This window comes from Platichthys flesus, chromosome 10 (assembly GCF_949316205.1).
Source record: "Platichthys flesus chromosome 10, fPlaFle2.1, whole genome shotgun sequence".
NCBI classification, from domain to species: domain Eukaryota; kingdom Metazoa; phylum Chordata; class Actinopteri; order Pleuronectiformes; family Pleuronectidae; genus Platichthys; species Platichthys flesus.
This window is the reverse complement of record NC_084954.1, coordinates 8,446,616-8,459,490: the sequence shown is the minus strand read 5'-3', so window position 1 is coordinate 8,459,490 and position 12,875 is coordinate 8,446,616. Positions and strand designations below refer to the sequence as shown.

Here is a 12,875-nt window from a genome sequence, read left to right as displayed (position 1 = left end):
AAAATCCAAAGAGGTTAGCTACACAGCACACTTCAAGTCAAAACGAAAGTAAGAAAGCCAGTTAGAAATAAGGGCTAGGCTGAATTCCATTTCGGTTCTGCTGAATCGGCAGAACCACTGAATTGAAGAAAGAAAAAATGGAATTGACCCTATCCCCTTGTGTTAGAAAGTGAGACCAGTGTGTTTCCAAAGTGTGAACAAGAGTGGAAATAAACACAAATTAATGTCCAAGGCTAGACTATAAGTGTTATGTCACTCAAAGTTATTGACTGTTATTTCTGGCCCCAAACACTTGTAGCATGCTGGGGTACTGCCGTTGCCTACCAGTGGAGGACCTCAGTGTTTTTTCTGTAAGTTTAACATAGGCCTCAGGGCTCTCTGGGATCACTACATCTGGAAGAAACATTGTACAGTACACACATTCAGCAGTGGGCATTACACTGTTTGAACTCATTAGCTTTGACATTCACCAGTTGTTTAATGCACCACCACAAAAGAAAACTTTTCCCTATGTATTATTATGTTGTATTATAACCCCAAAACATTAATGTTGTTGTGAGTTGGCTTTCAGTGTCATGCTCTTGTACATTTCAGTAGGACTCAGGCATTTGAACTTCAGAGAAACTAAACCTTACTGTAGCATTCACTGCTTTTGTGTCCCAGAAACTATTTTCACAAGTATTTCTTGACATTATTACAAAAGGTGATTAATTATCTGAAATTGTATCATGAATACTTTGTATATGTTTGTTTGGAAACTAACCTGACATGGCAGAGGCGGGCCGCTGGATGAATTCTCCCTCCTCACTCTGCTGCTCTCTCAGGGCCCTGCTAGCGCTCTCCAGCCCGCGACTCAGGTCATAGTCATGGTCCCACTCCAGGGGGATGGAGTCCACGCTGGCCGGAGTGTCCCTGCCCGATCGCTCGGTCCGCAGCTGGGCCGCCAGGGAGGCGGAGCGGCCGGAGGAAGGCAGAGGTGACAGGAAGCCATCCCCGAAACGTTCACTCCACGGCAGGCTGGACAGATCACCGGGCTCGTCCAGATCGAGCTCACGGTCCGAGAATGACACTTCAGTATCATAGTCTACAAGCTATAACAAAAAAAAAGGTTTGAGGTCTGGAATCAAGCCACGAAAGATAGTGAACATATAGAGTAATACAAAATGTATTCTTTGCTTATTCTAAGATCTTACAGGAAGACGGATGAGTTTTTTGTAGTAGCGCTCCACTCGACCAAACACTTCCTGACAGTAGCGCTGCAGCTCCTCCAGCTCCTCCTCGATGACAGCAGCATCCAGAGGCTCGCTCTTCTCTATCAGAGTTTCTCCCTGGTGGAAGATCTGCTCAATCTTGGCTGTTGTCAAGGAAATCTCCTGCTGGAACGACTGTGGGACCAGAGACAGAAGATAAACACATACACACGTGTTCATAGATTGAGTAGAGTTGAGTCTTATTTTCTAAATGCAGAGCCTTTCTAGAATTTGAATTCCTGATATAATTATTTATGTTTTTCAGTATGCCTTGAGCAATATCATTGAACGTAATGTCAGTGTAGCTGCTCTTCACAATACTTCAGCTGATCTAGAAACAAATACAAGACGAGACTGTAAGAATACGGTCTGAAACAATGGCGACAGACTTACCCTGAGTTGTTTGATCTTGGCCTGAATGTCACACTCAGAGAAGTGTTCGATGTTGGTCAGCTGCAGGTCCATCTCTGTCAGCCACACCAAGATGCTGTCTCTGGCCGTCTCGAACTCCTCTCTCTGACTAATAAAGTGCTGCAAGAACGGAACAGAGAAGCCATTGTTAGCGTGACCTTCACTGAACAGTGTGCAAAGATAAACATTGTGTGTGTTCTATCCATTAACCTCAGCAATGCTTTCTCTGTGGCTTCATTCATCATTAATTAACATACAGATAAACAGGTATAATGAACGATTATTGATGCTAATACTATAACATTGTTAATGCATGTGCATTGGTAAAGTACCTTGAGCCTTCTGAGGATGGAGGATACCCTCTTCTGCAGGTTGTCCCATCGCTGATTGGCATCGTTGGCCATTTCCCTCAGTCGACAGGAGGAGTCAGTGCGGTTTTCTCTGGCCAGGCGGCGATATTGCTTATTGATTAACTCCAGCTGGGTCAGGCTTTCGTGGACCTGCCTCTGGAAGGCCTGTGGAAACAAAAGGTTCTGTAAATCCAGCAGCCCCATTCTACGTCAGGAAAACATAATTTGCACTCCAAGTATTTAATGTTTTTTTTGGTCAAATAGGTAATTTGAGGAAATATCTGTACCTCAAATTTCTTAAGTTCCTCTTTGGCGACAGTGTACAATACATCAGAGGAGTTTGGAAGAGCAGCAGTCTTTTCAGAAGTGGCCAGCCACTCCTCATATCGTGCAAAGTCATCTAGGAATTTCTGCCATAAACGCCACGTCTCCTCAATCCTAACAGAGGGAAACATTTATGAAGCAGTGTAATATTTACACAGAATAAAAAGGGCTGACGTGTTCTCTGTTCATACAACTCTAACTCACTTGAGTCTCCTCTCCATAGACAAGGCACAGATGCTCCTCCAGCGGCGATCCAGGCTACGGGTCGCCTGCTGGATGGAGTCGCACTCTGCATCGGTGGCGCAGGCGTCACAGTCGTGCAGAAGCACTTCACATAGATTCAGCACAGAGGCAACTCCTGTACTGTGTTTCTCTATGTCTCGCTGAAGCTCCTGAGTGGGGAAGAGGGGGTGTGAATGGAGTGAATGGAGTGTTTGTTATGATAAAGGAGTGAAACACAGGGAGGGACAAATTATTATTAAAAATAATAAAATAAATAATAATATAAAATAAAATAAATTACTATGGATTGATAATTTCCCCAAAATATGTCCATACAAGAATTTAGTAAAATGGATCAATTTCCCTTGCTGAAAAACTAATTTGCTACTTAAGGACCATACGATTTTAATTTATCTATCCCATTCAGAAAGAACATTTCAGCTCCTCGTGTCCCTTCTTAATTCATTGCTGCTCTGCCGGGAAAGTCGACATTCCACATTTGAGGACAACAACTCAAAAACCACAGGGCTATTTGAAGGTTAGTTGAGGTTGAGGGAGTTTAATAAAATTCATTATACTTATTCAAAGTACTATTCTGTATATTAGGTTACCTGCTGCAGATCGAGCTTCCTCTGAATTTCCTGGAAGTCACATGAATCGTAGGCGATGGGTTTAGACAGCTCGGCCTCGATGTGGGCCAGCCAGGAGCGCAGGCTGTTCATGTTTTTATCCAGCTGCTGCACGGCCACCAGAGTTTCTCTCAGCTTCTTTACTCTGTAGATACAATGACATTCTCTTAGTAACATGTCCTATTAAAAAATCTATTTATACTGTTTATTCTGCATGTCTTAGATCAAGCTGATCAGGTGTGTGTGTGTGTGTGTGTGTGTGTGTGTGTGTGTGTGTGTGTGTGTGTGTGTGTGTGTTTGTGTCCAGACCTGGCTCCAATGAGATCCAACAGGTGCTGCCAGCGGTCGCTGACTTTGCTGAGTTTTTGTTCGATCTCAGTAGCCTTGCTCGGGTGACTGGCTCTGGCCAGGCGCTGCCCGAGGTGATGCAGCTGCAGCTTGTTCTCCTCGGCCCCAGTGATTTCCTCCTGGTAGTCCTGAGACACAATGTGATAACAACCGGTGCGTAAGAACAAAGAATAAACGTACAGGTCACAGATTCAGTGCAATGTAACAGGATTTCCAACTATTTGTTGACATATTGTAAAAAAAACAACGTTATGAAAGTAGACTCCTAAGCTACAATTATTTATCACATAGTAGTTAATCACAGTTATTGTAGGTGCAAACATCTCTCAGACATTAGATGTGGCCTCAGAGGCTTGTTCCCAGTCAGGCATGATTCTATTTACCTTGCGAAGCTTCTCGATCATCTCCTCGATACTGATGTCCCCATTTTGGGACACCTTGCTCTCCATGTTGGTGAGCCACTCGCAGAGCTCCTTGTACTTCTCGTTGAACACAGTCCACTCATTCAGCTTCTCACTCACCTGCTGCCTGCGCAGGGACAACTGCAGAGGCACAAAACTGTATTAGCATCAAGTGCATCACCGTGCAAAGTGCATAAAAACAACCAATGCATTTAAAATTGTAAAGAGGTAGATTAAGTCCAAAAGGGAAGCGCTGGTACGGAGATCACTGCGGTCTAACTGGTTCATTTGCATCAGGCAGTGAGTGCGTGTCTCTGCACGTTTCCTGTGTGTGTAGATTATCTGCTCTACACAGGATGCAACTCTGAAAAAAACTGACCTTGAAGTTTCAGGTTTTCTGAAACCAAGTTAACATCGCACGCTAAAGCCCTCGATGTAGACAGTAAGGTTAAAATCTTATAAAACCTGTGTGTTTGACATTAATCAGTCTAGTACTTGGTCTTATATCTATATGGTGATCAACTTTATTTGATAGGGCAGCCAGCGGTATAGCACCAAGGAAATAGTCTACTTCTTCCTGTATCTTATAACTTAGTTTAACACTAGCACCACTATCTGGCATCTCAAGGGACTGCAAAAATAGTCGTATGCCATTTAGATTAAATTTAAACAGTAGCTGTACATAGACTGCAGTAGATTCAGATCAAATCCTCAATGCTTTGGAGTTCTGTAATGCATGGTACCTGGTGGCAGATTTCATCCCACTGTCTATGCAGCAGCTCCACTCGCTCCTGCAGGACAGAGAGGTCTTCAGCGCTGATGGTACAAGACAGAGACTCTCTCAGCACAGACAGGTGAGCCAGATCCCCCGTCCAGCCATCGAATGTATTCTCCAGGTCCTGTCATTGACAAAAGAAAAACGTAATTTCTAACTTACAACTAACTTAAAATATCGACTTCAGGAAATCACTTAAGAATACAGAGGAGCCATTACCTTGCAGCGCATCTGCTCAGCTTGCAGATCCTCATGGTGATGAGGAAGAGGCTGAGAGAGCTGTCTTTTAAAGGCTCTGAGCTTTTCCAGTGATCCACAGATGCCTCTCTCACACCTCTCCCAGTCCTGTATATGACATTTTACACACATATGATACAAACTATCATTGCAACTGAATGACACGCACTTGTGTATAACTGCCCAGCCGGTTGTGTACCTTTAACAGGGTGACGAGCTCTCTCTTCTGCTCATCCAGGCAGACGTTGGCACGTTTCCACCGCTCTTGTATATCAGTGAGCTCTGCCTGCAGGAGCATCTCCGCCCGGCAGTCAGCCGAAAGGAGCAGTTGTTTGCCGGCCTCCACTGTCAGGATGTAGCTGCCCTGCTGACGCTGCAGCACTTTTTCCTTCAGCTGTACCAGGAAGCAAAGTCACTCAGATTAAATCATTCCTAAGTGCATGAGATGGTTAGTTTCTAATCAAAACATGAGATTCATCAGTATTTTAAATAAAATCTGTCAGTTCCAGCTATTGCGATTGTGCTGCAGGGCTCTCCATTGCCAAGATTCACCCGTTATTACTCTATCCTGACAAAGATCCAGTGGGTCCAAATCAATCAACACAGGCAATATATGCCAGAGAGAGTAGTGGGGAAACTCAACACAAAATGCTTCTGTCCTGCACTAGCTGGATTGATGTAAGATGTGTAATCTGTTAGTGTCAACATTATGTACCTGGACAGTGTCCAGCATTGAGCGGGCTTGTTGTAGAGGCATGGTAGTGCCTGCCTGAAGGGCCTCTGCAGGCTGGGAGACCTCCACCAGCCATTTGCGTAACTTCTCCACCATTTCTCTGTATCGCTGCCACTGGCGGATCAGGCCGTCGATTATTCCGCGCCTCTGCTGTGCACGGCGCACTACGCCCTGCCACTGGTTGCTCAGCAGAGCCAACTTAAGATTGAACTCATCTCTGCAAGAGGGGAAGAATAAAAAGAAAGATTTGTAATGTATATATGTAGTAAATAAACAGCAATGGTCTATCAGTTCTAACAATCTTCCCTTTATAATGAACACTTTTGGGTTTTACCTGTCATCTACCTGACCCTGCTCCAACATCCGCTGTCCGTCACTGATGATCGAGTGGAGGATCTGTTGGCGACTGAACATCTCCGCTTGAAATAACTGGAAGACAACAAATCGGTTACAAATAATTGAAAACCCGTAGTTAATATGCTGTTTAAGGACCTGACTCTGACCTCGTGAGCGGTTTGCTGCTCCATCAAACTCTGGTAGTTCCCAGAAATTTCCACTGCCAGATTCTCTTCAGTTTGGACCAGGAACTCCATCCATGTTTCACACTTCTCCAGGAAAGTCTGTTGCTGCAGCAGGAAGGACTGGAGTTTGCTGCAATGAAACAAACAGCATAACAGTGTTAAATTCTGTAAAGTGCCTTATAACTGTATTCAAAGTGTTTTGAAAATGATAAGGATTTACTTGCATCTTTTTCTATTAACCTTTACATTTTACAAATAGGAATCCTTTGTTGGTCATACCTGAATCTCTCTGTGGTTTGTGATGAGGCTGTTGACCAGCTCCTGTTCAGGTTCTGCATGCGTTTGATCTCTGAATCGTTGAGTGGGAGCCGATAACCGAGCTCATTCAGTCGCTCTAATTCAGGAGCCATACTGCTGAATTTCAACATGAGCCTCTGTAGTGGGACAAGAAATAATAAATTCATCAATTTCAGGACAATCAATAAAGTTGATTAGTTCGTCTAACTGAGAAAAAGAAGAACAACACAGAACCTTGAGATGGTCCATGCAGTCCTGGATGACTGACAGGTCGGTGGAGCCGTTGGGATCTTGCATCTTCAGAGCCTCCTCAGCTTCAATGATCCAGGACCCCAACAAATCCAGCTGATCATTAAAGGTTTCATAATCTTGAACTCCAGTCTGTTGGGTGGAACATGTCAGGGAAGCACAATAAAGAAATTCATGATTCTGACTGGTTGACTGAAAAAACATTTTCTCCGTGAATCTTTTAATTTGACCTGCAGGGTGGTGAGCTGCCTGGTAAGGGACTGTTCCACAGCAGTAAGCCGCTGGGTGAGGGAGAGGTGATCTGACTGGATATTAGATGCTGCAGACGTGTCCACCTGCTGTTTCAGCTGCTCTCCCAGTTCCTGGAGAACTAGCAGGGAGGCCTGCACCGGAGCTTGGGACCGCAGCAACTCCTGGGACACAGAACAGAGAGAATTTAGAGTTTTTTTTTACAGCAAAAAACTAAAACTCAGGAAACAGTGTAAGCATCAATTTTCTCTTGAAACTGCTTCACAAACACAGCTTTCCATCTTGCAAAAACATAGCAACATGGCATTGTCCTTACAGGTAGGATAGTGATGGAATAGACTTCCAGAAACATAGTGAAATACTTAGCACTGCTCAGATTTAAAACAATTCAACAATGGCCCTTTACTCACGCTGCATTCTCGGATCCAGTCCGACACTTCCTCGTCAGCAATGTCCTTGCTGCAGGTGGACTTGAGGAGCTGGTCGGCCATCTCTTCTTGCAGCTGGATGCTGTGGTAGCTCTGCTCATAAAGTTCCTTGTAGCGCTGCCACAGCTGGAGCAAAGCTTTGCTGCTTCTCAGGCGCTCAGCAATCTCCTCGAGTAAACCAGTCCATCTGGGCGCAGACATGACAAGGACGGAGGATGTATACATTAAATATCGAGGGGCAGTCAGTGATTTCAACACGAGTCAAATCTACAAAATACTTAAAGTTAAGTCACCTCGCATTGACGTCCTTGAGGGTGTTGTTTAGGGAGTCTGACACTGATGGGTGACACTCCCTCAGCAGTTGGTGGGTCACAGCACCAAACCTTCTCAGGCTGCTCTCCTGTTTCTCCAGTTCCTCTTGCAAATCCTATACAGGTGACCAACAACACATGACTCATTTTACCAGCGCTAAAAAAAATAGCATTACAGTATTTTGAAACATTTGCAGATTAAAAAAGATGAAGTTCAATTGTACAAAAAATAAATAAATACAATAAACGCCTCTTTGTCCAAACATACCTGCAGACTCCGGACCTGCAGCTGAACGGCCTCCAGGGAGCCTGTCAGCAGGCGGAAACGAGACACTGAGTACCTTCCCTCCATCAGGTAGCCATTGATCTCTTCTGAAGCTCGCTTGTACAGACTCCACTGATCCAGCACCGACTTCAGGCTGATGTTTAGTTGACCAATCTGTTGAAGGTGAAATAACGAAAGAGAAAAGCGGAGTTTAGAAGAATAGAGGGTTGCAAACAAAGTACCACCTTAAAGGCAGAGAGAAAAACAGGGGAGCTTACCAAGTGGTCCAGGTTAGCCCAGGTGTGATTGACACACTGGAGTGTTTCCATGACGATAGCACAGGCCTCATCGGTCTTGTTCTGGACAAGAGCACAGCCCTGCTCCTCCACCCGCTCTAGTTCTTTCTCTTTTTCCTTCACAAACTCTTCCATCTCCTAAAGAATCAGGATTTTTCTCATGTTAAAAACCATGGGCTGAAAACAGGTGTACGTGAGGGGAACAGAAGGTTTTCATGAATTAGAATCCTAACAGTAAGAGAAGCCCACCTGACAGTCTCTGAGAGCATTCTGCACAGACGTCAAATCCTCTATCCTATTTTTCCTCTTGAGTCTATCTTCTTGATTTGCCATCCAGGATTTTAGGGCCTGAATGCTGCTCTCATACTCCACCCACATCTCCAAAACACCCTCCAGGAACTGTATCTGCAAGAATAACACATGTGATTTTTGCATTAATAAATTACATTTGCTGTCATTTATTTCGTTAGCATTATCCTTGTCTATGAACTCACCCTCTCGTTGATGCGGCCTTGTAGGATCTGCCAGCGTCGGTTCATGGCTCCCAGACGCTCAGCAAAGTCGGTCTTATCACTGCGCTTGCTCTCCACGTCCTGACCACTCATCTGTGGCACTGACTGGTTGACAAAGTCCACGGTCAGCTGCTTGCAGCTTAAATCAACCCTGAAGCCCTAAAGTGAGGAAACAGCAGTGGATTCACAATCAGATAGAGATTTAAATTAAATTTGCATCACTATTAACTCTGCTTTTGCCTTTTAAAAATGTGATGACATTACAGTTTATGTGAGGTAGCGTTGGGCTCAAAATAACTTCCACCACACTTCAAAATTGACTTCCTGACCCATTAAATTAGAAATTGATCATAGGCTGAGTTTTCTGAATAGATTAATATGGTTATAGAGCATTGGGCCTAAACAGATCTGACAAAATTTGTAGAATAAGTTGACTACCTTGTATTTTTGCAGGTAGTCTTGAATCACATTCGAACCCACAGCACTTTTAAGGTTTTCTTCATCTTCCTCAATGATATTCTCCATCAAGGAGATCCAGTTGAACAGCTCAGAGATGGCGTGACGAGAGGCCAACTTCTCCATTTGGATCTGGGGAGAAATGAAAATCCATCGGTCTTGCATATTAAACAGGGAGAAAAAAAGTCATGTGCAGCCAGTTTAGAGTCAACCGTGACAACCATGACTCTATTTAAGTGAGGCAGCAGAAAGGAGTAATCCTATTTGCCCTGGAGCAGCTAAGCCTGTTGAGCGTGGCTTCATGTGACGATACCTGATGCAGCTTCTCCTGGACAACTGGGATACGTGTGAGCAGCTCACTCCACTGTGTGTCAATGCGTGCCAGGTCCGAGCGCAGCATCACTGTGTCCACTTTCTTCAGTCGCAGCAACTGGTTGCCCTCCGTCACCACTGAGCTTTTCAGGCTGGACTTGCCCTCGACTTCTTTTGAAAACTCCTGAGACAGACAATGACAGGGTTATCCACTGGTAGATCAAAGTATAATATACAGTATGATGATGTTGTATAATATACTTTTAGCTTTAACATTAATGTTAAAAAGCAAAATAACAGTTTATACAATAAAAACTAACCAACACACCCAAGTAAATGGTGCCTACCAAGGGTGTAATGAAGACGACTGCTAACAAATTAACGTGTACATAAACAATGCAGGTTTCAATATGTCAAAAAATTTGCTTTGCAATGTTTTACAAGGTAAGAAATTCATTCAGGGTGTCCAAAATTAAAGCTCAGAGTTGTGTGCAGCTCCAACTGTTTAATGTGTGCGACTGTAAAAAAATCAAACAACACTGCTGCTGGGAATCAACACAAGACAAGATGCAAGTCAGGAAAAGAACAAGTCTCACAAGGAAAGCAGAGAGATGGTCTCGGACGGTTTCCAGCTCTTGCGGGACCAGCACCGCTTGCGTGTTCCAAAACTCCAGTCGCTCCAGAGCAGACTGCAACCACTCACTGAGCTCAGCACACTCCCTCTGATACCTGAGAACAAATCACAATGTAAACATGGAAACATGCCATGAGATTAGAAATCACAGGTACATTTTACTTATTTTATTTTGTAAACTAAATGCGAAAGACTGCACTCGACTGTCTATGCAGTGATCATATTCCTGACCTGGTCCAGTGTTTCAAGATGGCCTCCAGCCGCTGCAGTTCCTTGTTGACCTTGGCGGTGTTGGTGAGCCAGTGTTCTCCGAGCAGCGCCAGTTGATTCTCCAGCGCAGGACAGCAAACTGACAGCAGGAGATTTTTACCCTCGTCCAGCACCTGGTGGAGCTTGTGCTGGTGCTCTGTCAGTCTGCCCTTCAGACCCTTCACAAGAAATAGAAGAGAATTAGATGGTCTGGGTAAACAGAGTGAATGAGTGTTTCCTTTTTCTAGATTGGCTGAAGCTGTAGCATCCTACATGTTCGACTCGATTCAGGAAAACTGCTGTCATTTCGTCTTCATTGACGACTTCATTTCTGAACAATAAAGCTGAACTTTCCTATCATAAAGTCCGAGCTACTGTTTCTTTGTACCTGATATAATGAGATTCTTTCCATGAGCCTTTCCTCCGTCTCCTCCATCAGACCAACAGAGGGGATACTTCCCTCAACTGTCTCCAACTGTCGGTTCAGACTTTGGTAATCCTGCACCAGTCGGCACCAAGTCTGATTTGAAAAGAAAAAGAAAACAGGATCATTAGATAGAACAGATTGTCCGCTGTAAGTGATTTGTTTCCAGAGCACCATTTTATGTAAACGAAATTTGTTAATATTAATTTAAATTTTTTGTCTGTCCTCCTACATGGACACCACTAACAACTAGTGACCTCAAAACCACTAAATGGCCACTTGATCGATTTCTTCTTCAAGAAAGTGAAGCTCAACTTGATTCAATTAGTCTCAACTTGATGCCACGTAATAACACATTTATTCTTTTTGTGGGTTACTTCTATAACATATGCACACATACAGCAACTCTTCTAATGACCCAGGTGATCAGGTCTTAACAGTTAGAAAATTTGTCCATCACCAGATCTATAGAAAATACTTTTGTCGACATCATCACAACATCTTGTCTCGTCCAGACATATTTGCATTTCCGATAATGGAAGAAATATCCTACTCTTACCTCCAGGATACACTCAAGCTCCACTCCTTTACTGTGTGCCTCTTTCAGGATACTCTGAGCCTCGGCCAGTGTTTCCTCCAGGCCTTGGCTCTCTTTGGGAAGCATCAGGCCACTGATTTTCCGGAAGTACGTTTCAGTTAGAATCATGTGGGACTCCAGACCCTGGAAGAACTCCTATAAAACACAATCAGAAACAACAATGACCACTTCTGTTTTTCTCCTGATAGCTTGTCACCAGTAATTGATAACCTTTTGTTGAAGAAACATAATCAATATCCAATTTGTCAAAACCTTGTGTTTGTCCAGGTGATGCTGGACTTCGTCCACAGAGCTGGCAATGATCCTCTGATCAGCAGCCATCTTGTCCTTGGCTGTGTCCACCAGGTCTGTCAGGTCTTGCAGAGCCCGTTCATACTGCTCCTTCAGAGCAATGTTCTGGTTCAGCCCGCTGCGTCGGGAGCCCACCGTCATCACCAGCTCCTCAAAGGAATCCTGAAAATAGAGAATTTTCTGTGAAGCAGCTTTTACAACATTTTTGTTTTCCGACCAACTTTCAGTGGCAGCTGTCAGTGATGTGCATTACCTGGAGTTTCAGTATTTTGTTTGTCGATATCTGATCTGCCTGCAGTGCTGCTCCTCTCGTTTTGATCTCTGTAATGCTCTGTTCAAAATCTTTCAGGTTCTCCTCTGCACTGGCAATAACCTAAAATAAACAAATGACAATATACATGATATTAACATTAATAGTTTGTGTTCTTCAAAGTTGAGCCTTGAAAAGAGACGGTGGAATGTGTGTCGATGTGTGTCTGTGCCAAACTTTGCATTACCTCCAGCTGCTTTGAGGCTGGTCTTTCCATGGCTCCAGCTAAGGCCTGTAGGATCTGGCACTTGGTCTCAATTAAAGCAGTTTGGAGAAGCTGTAACTCAGTCTGTATTAGAGGAAAATTTCAGAGAAAATTTCATTTATTTTCTGTTGTTTCATTTTTCATTGTAGGTTCAATAAAAAATTAAATTAACTTGAAAAAGAAAAACGTAGTATTCTGTAAAACTGAGGATACATATAATTAGGAAGATTTTGGCTCACAAAAAATACAACATATGAAGGAATTGAAAATAACCAATAATCAAGAGTAAAAACCTGGTAGGCTGTGAGTTCATGTGCTCTGGTCCTCATGTGGTCACAGCGTTGTCCCAGAGCGCAACCCAGAGCTCCCAATCTCTCTTTCAGGCACTCGAGGTTGTCCTCTAGCAGCGCTCGGTCTTCATGGCTCAGACCAGAGGACCCGGCTAGGAGAGACTGACTAAGCTTCACCTCCTCCGTCATATGCATCACGTCATTTTCTAATGTCTGCAGAGAAGATCAGAAACAAAGATCAGTTGAGTCCTTGATTAAACTCCTAAATTGCAAGATCACATCTTTGTTTATCTGTTTC

General features: G+C 43.8%; 1 protein-coding gene across 5 annotated transcripts in view; it reads right to left on the bottom strand.

The window, feature by feature from the left end:
- syne1b (spectrin repeat containing, nuclear envelope 1b) overlaps window positions 1-12,875 on the bottom strand; it is a 69,812-nt gene that overhangs the window by 6,886 nt on the left and 50,051 nt on the right. For 3 of the 5 annotated variants that reach the window (XM_062397596.1, XM_062397591.1, XM_062397593.1), the window contains 35 exons: window positions 12,581-12,790; window positions 12,270-12,371; window positions 12,026-12,145; window positions 11,734-11,934; window positions 11,443-11,616; window positions 10,848-10,979; window positions 10,442-10,638; window positions 10,173-10,305; window positions 9,578-9,760; window positions 9,247-9,396; window positions 8,791-8,967; window positions 8,546-8,701; window positions 8,279-8,434; window positions 8,004-8,174; window positions 7,718-7,851; window positions 7,407-7,611; window positions 6,978-7,160; window positions 6,733-6,879; window positions 6,481-6,635; window positions 6,184-6,331; window positions 6,015-6,109; window positions 5,663-5,897; window positions 5,147-5,341; window positions 4,930-5,055; window positions 4,679-4,834; window positions 3,918-4,076; window positions 3,496-3,662; window positions 3,169-3,331; window positions 2,540-2,727; window positions 2,299-2,449; window positions 1,994-2,176; window positions 1,644-1,781; window positions 1,194-1,385; window positions 764-1,091; window positions 325-393 (listed from right to left, as the gene is read on the bottom strand). In XM_062397596.1, the coding sequence (XP_062253580.1) occupies window positions 325-393; window positions 764-1,091; window positions 1,194-1,385; window positions 1,644-1,781; window positions 1,994-2,176; window positions 2,299-2,449; window positions 2,540-2,727; window positions 3,169-3,331; window positions 3,496-3,662; window positions 3,918-4,076; window positions 4,679-4,834; window positions 4,930-5,055; window positions 5,147-5,341; window positions 5,663-5,897; window positions 6,015-6,109; window positions 6,184-6,331; window positions 6,481-6,635; window positions 6,733-6,879; window positions 6,978-7,160; window positions 7,407-7,611; window positions 7,718-7,851; window positions 8,004-8,174; window positions 8,279-8,434; window positions 8,546-8,701; window positions 8,791-8,967; window positions 9,247-9,396; window positions 9,578-9,760; window positions 10,173-10,305; window positions 10,442-10,638; window positions 10,848-10,979; window positions 11,443-11,616; window positions 11,734-11,934; window positions 12,026-12,145; window positions 12,270-12,371; window positions 12,581-12,790 (5,779 nt within the window). The remainder of the gene's footprint in view (window positions 1-324; window positions 394-763; window positions 1,092-1,193; window positions 1,386-1,643; window positions 1,782-1,993; window positions 2,177-2,298; window positions 2,450-2,539; window positions 2,728-3,168; window positions 3,332-3,495; window positions 3,663-3,917; window positions 4,077-4,678; window positions 4,835-4,929; window positions 5,056-5,146; window positions 5,342-5,662; window positions 5,898-6,014; window positions 6,110-6,183; window positions 6,332-6,480; window positions 6,636-6,732; window positions 6,880-6,977; window positions 7,161-7,406; window positions 7,612-7,717; window positions 7,852-8,003; window positions 8,175-8,278; window positions 8,435-8,545; window positions 8,702-8,790; window positions 8,968-9,246; window positions 9,397-9,577; window positions 9,761-10,172; window positions 10,306-10,441; window positions 10,639-10,847; window positions 10,980-11,442; window positions 11,617-11,733; window positions 11,935-12,025; window positions 12,146-12,269; window positions 12,372-12,580; window positions 12,791-12,875) is intronic. The other 2 variants (XM_062397592.1, XM_062397594.1) reach the window with 1 other exon arrangement.